The sequence below is a fragment of the Limanda limanda genome, chromosome 10 (genome assembly GCF_963576545.1).
Source record: "Limanda limanda chromosome 10, fLimLim1.1, whole genome shotgun sequence".
Classification (NCBI taxonomy): Eukaryota; Metazoa; Chordata; class Actinopteri; order Pleuronectiformes; family Pleuronectidae; genus Limanda; species Limanda limanda.
Genome location: NC_083645.1, coordinates 20,071,284 through 20,084,797, shown reverse-complemented (window position 1 = coordinate 20,084,797; position 13,514 = coordinate 20,071,284). Strand labels below are relative to the sequence as shown.

General features: G+C 41.6%; 1 protein-coding gene across 3 annotated transcripts in view; it reads left to right on the top strand.

Annotated features, from left to right (window-relative positions):
• The window catches only part of diaph2 (diaphanous-related formin 2), a 344,506-nt gene that overhangs the window by 194,091 nt on the left and 136,901 nt on the right, over window positions 1–13,514 (top strand). For all 3 annotated transcript variants that reach the window (XM_061079060.1, XM_061079061.1, XM_061079059.1), the window contains one exon: window positions 2,013–2,107. In XM_061079060.1, the coding sequence (XP_060935043.1) occupies window positions 2,013–2,107 (95 nt within the window). The remainder of the gene's footprint in view (window positions 1–2,012; window positions 2,108–13,514) is intronic.

The window sequence follows — 13,514 nt, the reverse complement described above, 5'->3', positions numbered from 1 at the left end:
ACACTTCTTGATTTATTTAGAGTGCACTGTGCATTGAGTTCAGACCTCAAACCAAGAACAACCAGCTCATCAGCTCATTTGCAGTCTGTTTTCAACATAATTTTGAAAAAGGGAATAATGATTAATTGTCACAATAGTCTTTAAAATATCTTTGAATTCCATAACGGATACACTAGTTCTTAGATGTTAAACCACTAGACCAAACTTTCATCTTGCTGCAGAATCTACCTTTACTTCTCTTCTCTTTGTGCCACAGTTAGACTAGCACACAGCTAGTAAATGACAAAAACATGTGCGGGTTTACCACACTCCACAGTGGCACAGAGCAACTAGAAAGGTAAAGATGCATCTGCTAGATGGCAACAAAAGTTGGACATCAAGAGACAATAAGGAACATACAGCAGTAAAACAACAAACGAGAACGGAAGGAACTTCCATTAGACAGTAATGTAGCTCAGTGAAGATGCAGTAAAACCAATGGGGTACATTTATAAATAAATGAACGTCAACAACAAAATGTGGTTTGTTGGCGATTTATTTTTTTATTATATGGTATAAACTTCCCTTTCATTCTGAGGTTCACAGTCACTGACATCAAAAGCCGAAACATTAAAGCCAGGATGTTTAAAGTTTAGTGAATACAAGCTACTCTTCCCTTACTGCCAACATGACTTTAACAACCAGTTTCCTGTAGATACAGACAGCACAACATCAGGAGATGAGACCCCTTCTCATCCAGACTGCAGCAGCCCGACTGGTCTTTAAACTAAATTCACTCACACTTCTCCACTCCCTTTACTGGTTACCAGTACCTGCCCGCATCCGTTTCAAAACACTAGTATTTACGTCCCGTGCTGCAAACGGATCGGGTCCAGTCTACATCCAGGACCTGGTCAAACCTCCCACCCCAGCCCACCCACTCCGCTCTGCATCTGCCAATCGGCTTGTTGTTCCCTCACTGCGAGCTAAACACTCAACTAAATCACAACTGTTTGCTGTCCCGGCTCCTAAATGGTGGAACAAGCTCTCCATTCACATCAGGACAGCAGAAAGTCTTCACATCTCTTCTTCTGACTACACCTTTGATTAAACAGAAAAATATATATTTAGCAGCACTTATACGGCACTTACATATAGCACTTTGTAGTTTGGCTTTCTAGAAGATAATTGTACTTACATGATTCTTGTTGTTCAGGGTTTTGTACCCTCATGGTTGAATGCACTTATTGTAAATGGCTTTGGATGAAAGCGTCAGCTAAATGAAATGTAATGTTGTACAAGCATACTTTACACCACACGACAAAAACATTATAAATGGCGTTACGTGTGAGTGAATGGATAACAAAGTTACAGATAATTAAAAAGGAGGAGAAAAGACTCCCGACCTCCTTTTGTTGCACGTAGAATACAGACATCAGGTCCCAGTGCTGTAGCCGTATAACAGCTGTTGAGTGAGTCTCCTCCAACTCATTATCAAACCTCCACCTGTGACTTCCACCTGGATACACCATCAGCTCCAATTTCCACTGTAGACACCCCACCTGGAGATTAACACACCCACGAGGCTGTCCCCTCAGGCAAATGCAGTGGGCTGCTTCCCATCCGCCCAAACAAAACCACTTACTTTCCCTAGATGACACCATTATCGTTAAAAAGTGCAGCTCGTATATTCCTATTTTTTACCATTAATATTGCTATTATTTTTGTTGTTATTTTGTTGTTTGTGGATTTTTTTATTCAGAATCAAGCAGGGGTGGTATTACCGTTCCGTTGAAATACCTTTCACTGTCTGGGGTAAATGTTGATGTTTTTCTTCCATTTTTTTTTTCCCGGGCGACACAAGCTATCTTGTTGAGGGGCAAAAAGTGTATTAGTTTTTCCAAGTGACAAGTTAGGTCTGTGGTCATTTTGTCTGAGGAGCGATGAGTGCTGAAATGTCTCTTTGAACCCTGCAGTCTTATAAAAAAAAAAAAAGGAGAGGAAATGACTCTCTTCTCTCTCCATCACAACAGCAATTTTCCTGGGCTCGTTCCGCCTGCCTTATGAAGAGATCCGGGACATTGTGCTGGAGGTGGACGAGGAAAGACTGAGCGAATCACTCATCCAGGTAAGACTGATGTTCAGTGTGGTGTGTTAGTTTCTTCACTGTCTCTCACTCACTCACACACCCGCATATCTACACACACACACACACACACACACACACATGCACACACGCTTATTTTTATCCTCTGAGAAATGTGTGTTTGTGTGTGGGTGTGTGACAGAGCCACTCTTTGTCCATGTTCATGTGAAAAGAAAAATGTGTAGTTTTTAATTTGCGGTGTCTGGCTGGGAGCTTGGCAACCCCATTTCGGTATGGTCTTTTAATTTGGACAAGTCAGTCTGCTCATTCTCATGTGGACCACAGAGACCCCCCCCCCATTCAGCCTCTTATAATGGATGGTGAAGGACAACACTTGGCAGAGTCTCCTCAACTCCACCCTCCTTTCCTTTTGCCTTTGTCTTAAACCGTGATTGATGAGCCTCCTAAAGGCTACTTGTTTTTGCTCCTATTTTATTTTTTTGTTTTCCTTGTCTCAGAAGGTATTAATTGGAAGCGGGCCAGGTGCATCCGAGGTGAAGATGCATCATTGGGCTGCATGAGCCTCAATCTGCACTAATATTTCTTGCAATGTCCTCATGTCAACCGTTGCTGCAGTCTTATTATCTTTTGTTTATGTTTTATATCCGTAGAAGAGGGTGTAGACCTTAGGGGTTGAACTGCAAATAGAAGATTTGATTTCACGATAATATTGACAGAGATTCACTGTGTTGTGTGCACGAGTGTTGTATGTGAGATTTTTATTTTTAGATATTTTTCCCAACCATCCTTGGGCATTGTCCGAGGTCTCCCCTACCTGGGAGGAATAATTATATATAAGAGTTACCTTTGTGCTGATATATATGTCCTTTCCCACATGGCTTATCAATAATAACTTGCCCAGTAATATGCCTCCTCCCCACTGCTTGGATCCCAGACACTTGTAAAAGATGGTTGGGTAATATGCACAGTATTAAGATGGGTCCTATCCAGAGAGGCGCCCTGCAGGACTATTATTCTGAGCTCTGATAACCTTTAATTGGCTCACAATCTGGCAGAAAGTGCAGCGTGCACGTTATGAGACGGCAGACCCCCCTCTGCTTCGCAGCGGAGAAAGGAAGTTAAGGTGTTGACCTTTACCAACCTTCAGCCTTTCTCTAGCAAAGTAAAAATACTCCATCTGCCAGCAGGGCAGCGGTGTCCTCCGCACCGAGGTCTTGTTGCACACAGCACCAGACAAACGACTGGGCGGCTTTACAGCACGAGTGGGGAACAGCGGAACAAAGCACTTCTCTTGCCACCCAGCAGGTACCACTGACCAAGATACACTGAAGAAAGTGGTCAGCAATCTGCTTTAACTGTGAGCTCTTGAATAGTTGTAGCTCTTCTCAAGGCCTGAGAGGCACTGGCACCGATTTAAACGCACAAAAAGAAAAAGTCTGACAAACCGAGACAAGATAAAAAGCAACTCTTCAATTCTCACACGTCTTTTGAAGTGATGCATTTACAGGCGTCTGCTGTGACCTTTTTAGATCCTTTTTATTCAGTGTTTAAAAAAAATTGGTTATTGTTTCCACACGGAAGCAGCTACTCACCGTGTTTGAGATTCTGTTGTTCCTCTGTCCTCTTCCAAATCCCTCTTTAATAAATATGAACCAGGACTCTTAGGCTGCTGACAAAGAGACAGGCTCAACAAGGCTCAGGAGAGGGAGAGAGTTAACACAAACATCTGGGAACCAAGCTAATGTCACAATGTAAAGGGGGTGGGGGGGACCAACTGAGTTAAGTTATCAGTGCAGAAGGATGCTGGGACTAGACAATTAAGACAACGCTCTTCAGAAAATGTGTGTAGTGGGATCGGTATTCAGTGGTCACATTTATCCAAGTCAAATTGAGCAAGCGTTTCGTCTAACTTACCGTTTCCCCTTCATTATCCACCACGATCACCATCAAATTGACAATTGCATATTATGCACATGAATATAAAGTAATGAAATCAAAACCTTCACCAAAGAAAACATGTTGCCCTCTCCTGCTCCGGGTCTGAATGTCAGGGCTAGAGCATTATACTCCCGTCACGTAATGCTCCTGCTGCTGTGAGTCGGTGCCAGCGACAGTTACGTGAGCGAGGCAGTGGGAAGGTCTCACATTGAGCACAAGTGCATTCAGAAAGCTCACAGAGGGAACATATGTTGGCAGAGCAGGTGACACACTGAAGGCGTCCAAGGCCTCCTGCGAGTAAGTTAAAAGACAGCATTGGAATTGAAAGCTTCACGTTATTGTATTTATTATCAGGTCGAACCCACACACTGAATATGGGATTTATTATTTCTTCATCTCAAATGTTGCGACCTGTCTTGAATGTATTCATGTTCCCGATGTGACGCACGGTGGAGGATGATTTGGCAAATTCTCCACTTTCATTTTATTCATGGCGGCAGTTCCTCACATTTGCCTTTTGCTCAGGGATATCACTCAAAGTTTCCCTCTGTCTCTGTTTGTTTGTGAAATGCTCATTTCTAAAGAAACTCGTCTTTAATCGGATATTTCATGGCACACGGTTGCTGTGGTGGCTTTTGCTTCCTGTGAAGAACTGAAAACTCAGATCTTGTGTTTGACGGACAGCACAAATTGCTCCTCGAGAAAAAAGTTTCTTGAACGTACACAGTATTGTAAGGTAAACTTTGACAAGAGACAGACAGCATTTGCATTCATGTGCGAACGTTGCTTATTCACATCTTGTGAAATAGGAGCTTGGTGATTATAGAATAAAATCATGCAGAAATGAGCTCAGAAATTTCACAAGGAAGCAAACGACACATGCCCCGAGACTCGGAGACTTCCTGCTGGGTGACACAGTCCTGAGTGTGGGCTCCATCTGCACAGCGCTCATCTCCACTCATTATGCTGATTAATCACTCTACACCACCCACTTTCAGCCACACGCCAATCACCATTTATCCACATGGACAACACACACACATTCAGAGTGAATGCGTCGGCATGGCTTGGGCAATTACAAAGGAAAATGCATTTACCATCTTGCTAATGTTAAGAGTGGGTGAGCGTGTGCACCGAAAATACACACAAATTAAGAAAGAGATAGAACAAGATGGATGGAAGGAAACATATTTAAATAAAGGGAATATGTACGAGATGCAAGATGAAGCTGGCGTTACCTCTGATCACCCTTGTTTATTAACTGCTGTGCTCCATTAGTTGTTAGTTACTTTTCACAGATTAATATCACCTGCTGCTTCCTTATTTAATTAATTTAAGAAAATTATAAGAATTGTGTGTTAAGTAATTTCTAATTTAAAACCCCTTGTTGGCAGAGGTACCACCATGAGTAGCTACATGTCATTACCTATCTAAGGACATCCAGACTTTGCTTTGAGCTCCAGTGAGCATTTCTATATGTTTATTTAAAGGTGAAATAAAGAATGCTCCAAGCCTGGTATTAATGTATTGTACTTGACCGGCAGTTCTACAGAGTTTGCTTGGATTCACAAACACTGATCCGGGTAATGATAACCAATGGCTCCGATTTACCTGGTCTTGTTGCACTTGACACAAGAGCAAAATAAAGCGCGACGAAATTTGTCCCAGTTCAAAATCCTTCTACAGCGTTATTTTTGCACAGAGCGGTGACAAGCAAGTAGGGAATTGACGAATGGACAGAATAGTGAAAATGGAAGGAACCAAGGAAGCAAGAGGTGTTCATAATGCATCTAAAACTCTGTAACTCAATCTTATTATCTCCCTTCTCCGTCGACATGTCTAATGTAATGATTTGTCAGCAGAATATGGCGGCGCGCTGGCCTTGAAGTACCCCCACCATGTGTCACCCTGGCAGAGTAGATAGATAGGAGCTGATTGGCTCTCCTTATTCTGCATTAGGGCCCATCAACGCTTCAGAGATGATGTACACATCCCTGAATGCTGTCAGACAGTCCGGGCTCTCACCATTCATCCGGCCTCCGTACGAATCCTTGCAATTCAACACTTATTTCCATCTCCACGCAGCCGGCGTACAAACACACACGTACAGTACATGCAAATGGGAAGACGGGGTCAGTCATCTCCTTCATCTCCGAGCCGCTGCACGGTCATTTATCATCCCACCAGTGAGTGTGTGTAAGGCCGTTGCAAAGGAGCAAACACACACACACACACACACACACACACATACACGCACATGTTTGGATGCAACCTCTCTCTGTCTCTCTCTCTCTCACTCTGTGTCTTTCTCCCTCTCCCATCTCATTTCCCTACAATATGCAAAGTGCTGGTGGAGAGAGGTCACTTTTTTTATATCAGGTCAGCTTCATCAAATTTAAAAAGACATCAGAGCCTGCCCCCCCCCCACCACTCTGTACGACAATGAGATGAAGGAACAATCAAAGGCAATAATGAACACTGGCGCAGTGAAAACAGATTGAGACTAGGAAAGCTTGGCAGAGGTCTGCTTTTAAAGGGCCGACAGCCTGACAAAGCTTTTATTTTTTATTGTTGGCTGGCAGCGGAAACGGCAAGGGAAGGGTCCTGTAGACCTTATTTGTGTGTAAAAGAGTCAGCCTTGTGTGCTCTGGGCTTCAGGGGCCTGGTTGCATTGTGTTTGTGTTTAGTTTGACACTACAAGACCCCCAGAACGCCCTGAGCTCAGTGCATATTCTACCTCACTTGCATTGTTTAAATCGAAGGCCATGACCTTCCTGTCTTTGACTTAACTTTTCTCTCCTTTGGTGCTTTGATTTTTTTTCCAAAATCCCCCCCCCAGCCTCTTTGCACCAGCGCGGAAGTCTCAACTGGCATAATGATGGTATTTGGTCCCGTGCCCTCACTGGTCCTGCCAGTGGAACACAATGAGGTTTAAAAAAACGCCCAATTTGTTAATAAGCACTTAAAAACACCAATAGTGAATGGGCGGAACACATGATGGGGGGGCGCTCATAATAGATTACTACCCAGGTTAACATAATAGTTTGTGAGTATAATAACATTGCAGCGTTATTTGTGTTAATTTGCAATTGCATTGTCTTTACTACCCGTACTTATTTTTAAGTGCATCAAGTGTGATTTAGTTTTAGTTGAAGGGTCAAGCCATGCTCTTATTTATCAGTGTACACAATGCATATGTTTAGAATTCTGATATCTTGAAAAGAGTATTTTCCCATTCGTCTGTATTATATTCCAATTTTAAAAAGGCGGAGGGGAATTTTAGGGCATCAAGTATTATTCAGTCAAACTGAAATATTCATGGGGATTACTTATGCACTGAATAATTTTGTCTTTTGGGTTGGGAGATTCGTCATACGAAATCACTGTAGGTCATCTCCATTACTTTCATACTTAAATTGTTTGTTATTGAGATGACCTTTTTAAGATTGGGGAAAATGGCCCATTTTAGCGATAATGCGAAATGCACTGCAGGAACACGCTACTCAGTTTTACAAGTTTTCTCAAATAAATTGGTAAATAATCCTAGTATACATAGTTTGTTTATATCTGGGGGCACTGTGTCCAAAGTTAATCATAGTTAGGAAGATATTTTACCTACAGTAGGAGGGTTGTTTCAGGGATTTGGATTTATACTCAGTAACATCACCTTCAAAGCTTCTTTTTTCTTTCCACTTTTTTAAAAATCTTATTTCTCTTGTATAATATTTCTGCTGGACAACCTTCTGTTCCCTCGTTGTTTATATTTGCACATCTTGGGAAATTGCCCTTCGTGATTACAGTTAATGCATTTTTAAATATTCTACAATACATGCATTTTCTCTTCTGGCCAAGCCAATATAAGCTTTTAAAGGTCTAATCAGATTTCCTGCCTCCATCATGCAGAATACACAACACACTTTCTCCTGCATGATACTGTGTATAGTTTAGAGTTTAGCAGTGTTCTATTGATGTCCAATCCCTGCTCATTACTAATTCCTCGTCTCATCAAAGCTCATCACTACATCGAGGTCAGTGCACCAGAGCTAATGCATAATCACAAAGGGTTGTGTTTAGTGTTTTCAATTTATTCGGCCACTTAATTTCAAATGTTGCATCCAAATAGACGAGTTGAAATTATGGCAATTTAGACTTCCGCTGGTATATAACTTGATTTAAAGTGACCAACATCCAGGCCATGCCTTCAGGCTGTTGTGGATTTGTAAATTACTTCTTTGTTAGTTAGCCATCATGTTGTGTTACGCAGTGGAAAACTGAGATTAGGATTATCTACAAGGTCAGACCCACAAACCAAAGGTTGTCTGGACCATTTTAATTTGGTCGTAGAGGGAGCTCGAACCGACAGAAGAAAGACATAGATACACACAAACAGAGAGAGATCACACACAACAAGAAGTGTTCAGTAGCCTGCTCCACAGCGGCACCAGTAACCAGGACATGTCGTGTGATCTAGCTGCAAGAAATGAGAGAATCATCACTAAATGTTTAACACACACACCCAGTTTTTGGTGTGTGTGGTAAACTAACTCTCGTCAGCAGATGATACGGCCCTGGGGGCTTGTTTTTGCGGAATATCAGAGTGGCCTCTCAATGTTTAATGTCTGCCAATGTTTTTTATATTAGCCCATCTACTTTTCAAACGGAAAGGCTAATGACTTACCCTGCTCTGCCGCTATCCATTTGTAATTTGTATTGTTCTATGTTTTGTGTAAATGCACCAGTAAGAATAGCAAAGAAGTGCAGGGAAGTGTCCAGTATCTCCAGTATCCAAAGTCAGCATGTCTGAGTAGATGTGTGCACAATGTTTTTAGCACTTGTTCAATGAAATATTAGAGGTTTTCTATAAACAGCAGAGAAACGTTATCATTTTAATTATTCAGAACAAGCTGAATAAGGATGCTACATATATTAAACCGATTTGTATACTTTCTGATACATCATGTAAATGTGTGGTAAGTTAAAATGATGCAATGCTGCAAAAGTATTGCATTCAAACAGGAAGTAGTGTCCCAGCATCTGTTGATGTGCAAAGTCAATTTATAATATGTTTATGGAGATATTGTCGTGTTAGACCACTCATTATGCACCACTGAGTGTAAGTGGATTCGGGAGAAAAATATATATTTTTTAATTTAAGGTTGCAACTTAAAAAAAATACATTTGATGGAGCCAATACTCCAGGAATGTGCTGTATATTGCAGTGAAATACACACCGACTGAGTCTACTCTCGGTAAACACCAGGTTTATCAGTGTTCGGATCTGCACTACCTCTCATCACCTCGCCATGGCAACCACCTCTCCTGCAGGTCTCGCAGGAGTCTTTCAAACTAGCCTCGCTTGTTATTATTGTTTATCCGTCTTGTCAATCACCCAGATCACGACCATGCTCATCCATATGCATGGGCCCATCATTACACGCGGTATCCCATTGGCTGCACGGTCTGCCGGTGCCCATGGCAGCCTTTGTTCTCTGCCGCACAACAGGTGATTGTGGCGCCGTGGCATATTGCTGGGCATCATTTGCATGGTGTAAAAGTGCACATGTGGGGCAAGGCGATAACTATGGCTTTGCATTGAGTCTGTTGGATTAGAGCTCAAGCAGGAGAACCGGGGGTCCCCCTTGGGCTTAATTGTGGTTTATTTTGGCACACAGCACATGACTCTCTTCTGCATCAAATGCTAATTTACCAATAAGATGTGAAATACATTATGCTGATTTGGGAGGGCTGAGAAAATAAGACAGAAAAGTGGTGAATAAACAAAGTAAAGGCAGGGTGAAGAGAAAACAGGCCTGGTGCAATATCAAATGTGCTTGAGAAATTGATGGCCAGGACCTAAGGTACTAGATGTACTTTTCACTGATCATCACCATGCTGCTGATCTCTAGCCACAGGGTCCAGGCCGGGCACCGTGTCCTCAGGTTGAATATTGATAAAAAACACAAACAGTCACGGTCACATGCACAAGTTAAATTTAGATCAGATGGACTCCATGTAGCTTGTCCTCACTGGGTGCTGTACTTGCTTAACACAGTAGAGATTAGTTTTCTCTTCTCACCCTGAAATGTAGTGTCTTTGTTTCTGGGACAGACAGGACATCACTCACAGAGACACTCTCAGACAGGAGACTCCACAAACAAATAAACTAGTATTACTGCCAGCTCCCCTCTTTTTATGCCTCCACACCTGTGACAGCTTAAGACGCCAGCTTTATGTTTTCAGGTTGTCCTTTCTTCCATAGGTCTGTCCTCCTCTTTTACACACATTACGGTAAAATCACTGTCAGGGAATCTCTTTAAATGAGGTAACTTGGACTAAAAGTTGAACTGTTAAGACTTCGGTCAAAGGTGAAGGTCTCTGTGCAACACTGTTTCTCAGAGCTACCCAGAGGGAAGTTCCATTACATCTGGCCCAACAAGTTCTCTGACATTCAGGGATGACCTGAGTAGAATTCCGAGGTCTAAGGTCAAGGAAAACATGTTTTTTAAATTTTTGTTTTGCCTCTTGAACGCAGCATCTCCGGGACGCCTTGAGGCAATTTCCCCAAATTTGGCACAAATTTTCACTCTGAATGATAGAATTAGAATGTGGTGGTCAAAGGTGAAGGGCAGTAGGAACTCACAACACACATTTAAGGCCAGAACTCAAAGATTCACATGTGAACTACGACAAAATAATATATCATGATATATTTTATTAAAATCATACAAAGTCCACACTTTATACACTATGAACAGAAATGGACGTAAATCCATGTCTATAATCCTTTTACATAAACCTGTCATATACCACCTGTAATAGGATATAGCTTTGATGCAGTGTCGTCTTTCTTTCCATCATTCAACAGTTTCTCCTTTAGCAGAGTTGTACATATAGTAGTTATATCTTACAAGTTTAATGATCAGATGTATTTGTAAGTACTTGGGGTTCATAACAGATTCAGGTGTGAGCGGACCAGGCTTTCAGAAACATTTTGTTTATCACCTGTTGTCTCTCTCTCTTAAATTTCCTGTGTCTGTGCTTATCTCTTTTCTTTCTCAATATGAACCCTCTCTACGCCTTGTTAATTTCCCTTTTAATCTTGCTTCACACCTTTCATGGTGAATGCAAGTGCTCAGGTGTGCGCGTTAAAAAAAAGGCTCCATATTTCTCTCAAAAAGACAAATTCAATGTCACACTTAGTCTGTCAGGTTTTCCAGCCCCAACACTGAAATTAATCTCTCCCCTCCTCTATCTCTCCCTCTCTCCCTCTCCCCCTCCCTCTCTCTTGCTGTGTTTGTCTTTCTTTCAAACTGCATTTCTCATTTAGTTTAATGCGATTTAAGAATCTGTCACACGCAGTTTGTTGCCTGTCAGTCTGTCACTGTGGCTTTGCTCTTGGTGGGATTTGAGGGGTTTGTGTGGTTTGGCAGGGTGCAGATTCTCTGAGACTACAGCAGCCTGCTCGACTGCATGTTCATTGTTTAACATGTTTTACCTTTGAGACAAGATTTGCAGTTTTTTTTTTCTCTTGAGTAAATTACTCAAGTTACCATTGGCCTTAGTGATCTAATATGGAAAACCTTGCATGAAAAATACATCTCATATGCGACATTGAATCACAAGTAAATTACATATGAGTTCAAATAAAACAAATGTGGTTTTCTTAAATGTTGTTATTTCAAACTGTCTAAACTGAAAATATAAATTCAAGGCACCACACTGCACTTTACTTGGCCCTGTCTGTCAAAACTGTCCCTTTTGGTGTAAACAAAAACAACTCTATAGCCGTTTTTTTTTCCAGGTATTCAGTTTGCAGTTGTTGTAACCTTTTGTTTGAGATAGATACCGTCTACACCCACAACCCTATTGTGTAAAGATCCTTATTTTTCCTGTCTTGACTCCTCAGCATAGTTTTGAGAGAAAAGAAAAAACCGTGTGAAATTACACATAAGGTCTTTTTTGAAACTGTCAAGTGTTGATTGGAGAAATAAGCCTGGTAGAATATTGTGAGCCGCTGTATTATTTTTATTATCGATTCAAACTGAAGTGTTCACTGATTTGCCTTGAACCAGGTAGGGAGCTAGCTAAGGTGTCACGGTAGGGAGGAGGGAATACTGAATTTCTCTTTCTCCCAAAACTGAGGAGAAAATCACATCCCGCCCGTGACAGACATGGCTCCTCTTGTGTCTTTGTTGTGAGCCTCACACGACACAGGCGTCTCTTCTTCACCCAGCAGGGACTTCACTGCTTCATCAGCTTCATCAATTCACTTGTCTCAAAACGGAATTCTAAGGTTTCTCGGTCATTTCTCTTCAGAACGTACTTCTCCATCCTCTCATGTGTATTTTAAAAGGTGCTAGTGGAAATTGAGCCAAAGAGGACGAACAAAGAAAAAAAGAAACATGTACACCGTCGCCAGCGCCTTATGTTTGTACGCGTGTGCATCCCTGTAAACTCTATGGTTAAGTTGATGCCTAATACCCCCCTTTCAGCCTGCCGTGGGTTCGCAGATGCCTGGAAACTGTGAAGTTGATTCACTGGAAGCTAGTTGACAGCAGCAGAGATCAAAGTGTGGAAGTGAAAGCCCTGAAGATACTGTCATCCTCTACAAATGTTTAGTGAACCGTAACCTGTATCTCATTACTTTAACACTCTTCTTTACCCTCCCAGCTGCTTCCGCTCCTCAAGTGCAGACCTTTCAGTGAGGGCAGCAGCACAGGAACTGTTTTGTCAATATTTACCAAACCAAAAAAAAATAAAATACAGTTTTGACTGAATGTTAGGGGAAGAGAAGGTCAGTAACAGTGTTGTGAGGTTTTATGAGTCATTTAATAAATCCACTTACTGTAAATCTCTAATACGTATATTTAGTATTTTGTGGAATGATATCCTGATCCTAATCAGTTTCAGAGTAGAATATTAACCCCACAATGTCCTGCCCTATTCACTTAATTTCACACTGACAGAAATTCATTTTTCTTTGATTCTGATTGTGTTCTTTGATTTTCACTACACCTTACGGATTTTAAATGATTCAGATTTGTCAAACTGAACTTGGGAGGAACACACATCCAAGATCACAACGTCGATTTTTGAGAGTCAGATAAAAAATATACATAAAAATATACACGACTGGTGATGTGCAAAGCTTTTGAAACTGTGACAGAGTCAGCAGAGGAACAATAAATCTACCAATGAAAGTCATAACTGCTGCTCGCAGTCTGAGAGCATTTCTGAGCAAGCTGGAAAAAACAACCACGTACTGAAGGACTTCCTTCTGAAAAGAAATCCATGTAGACAGTTACACATTTTGACTGGAATCTTTTATATTGTATGTTTCCTAATGATACGTGACAAGAAAGACGGAACAAAAAGATGTTGAGGGACATGTTCCGAACCGGTGCTGAAGATATTTCCTACTTTCATGGCCAGAGACTGATTCAGAGAATATAGTCGGCCACATCATTGAATCTGAAATAAGACACAAGCA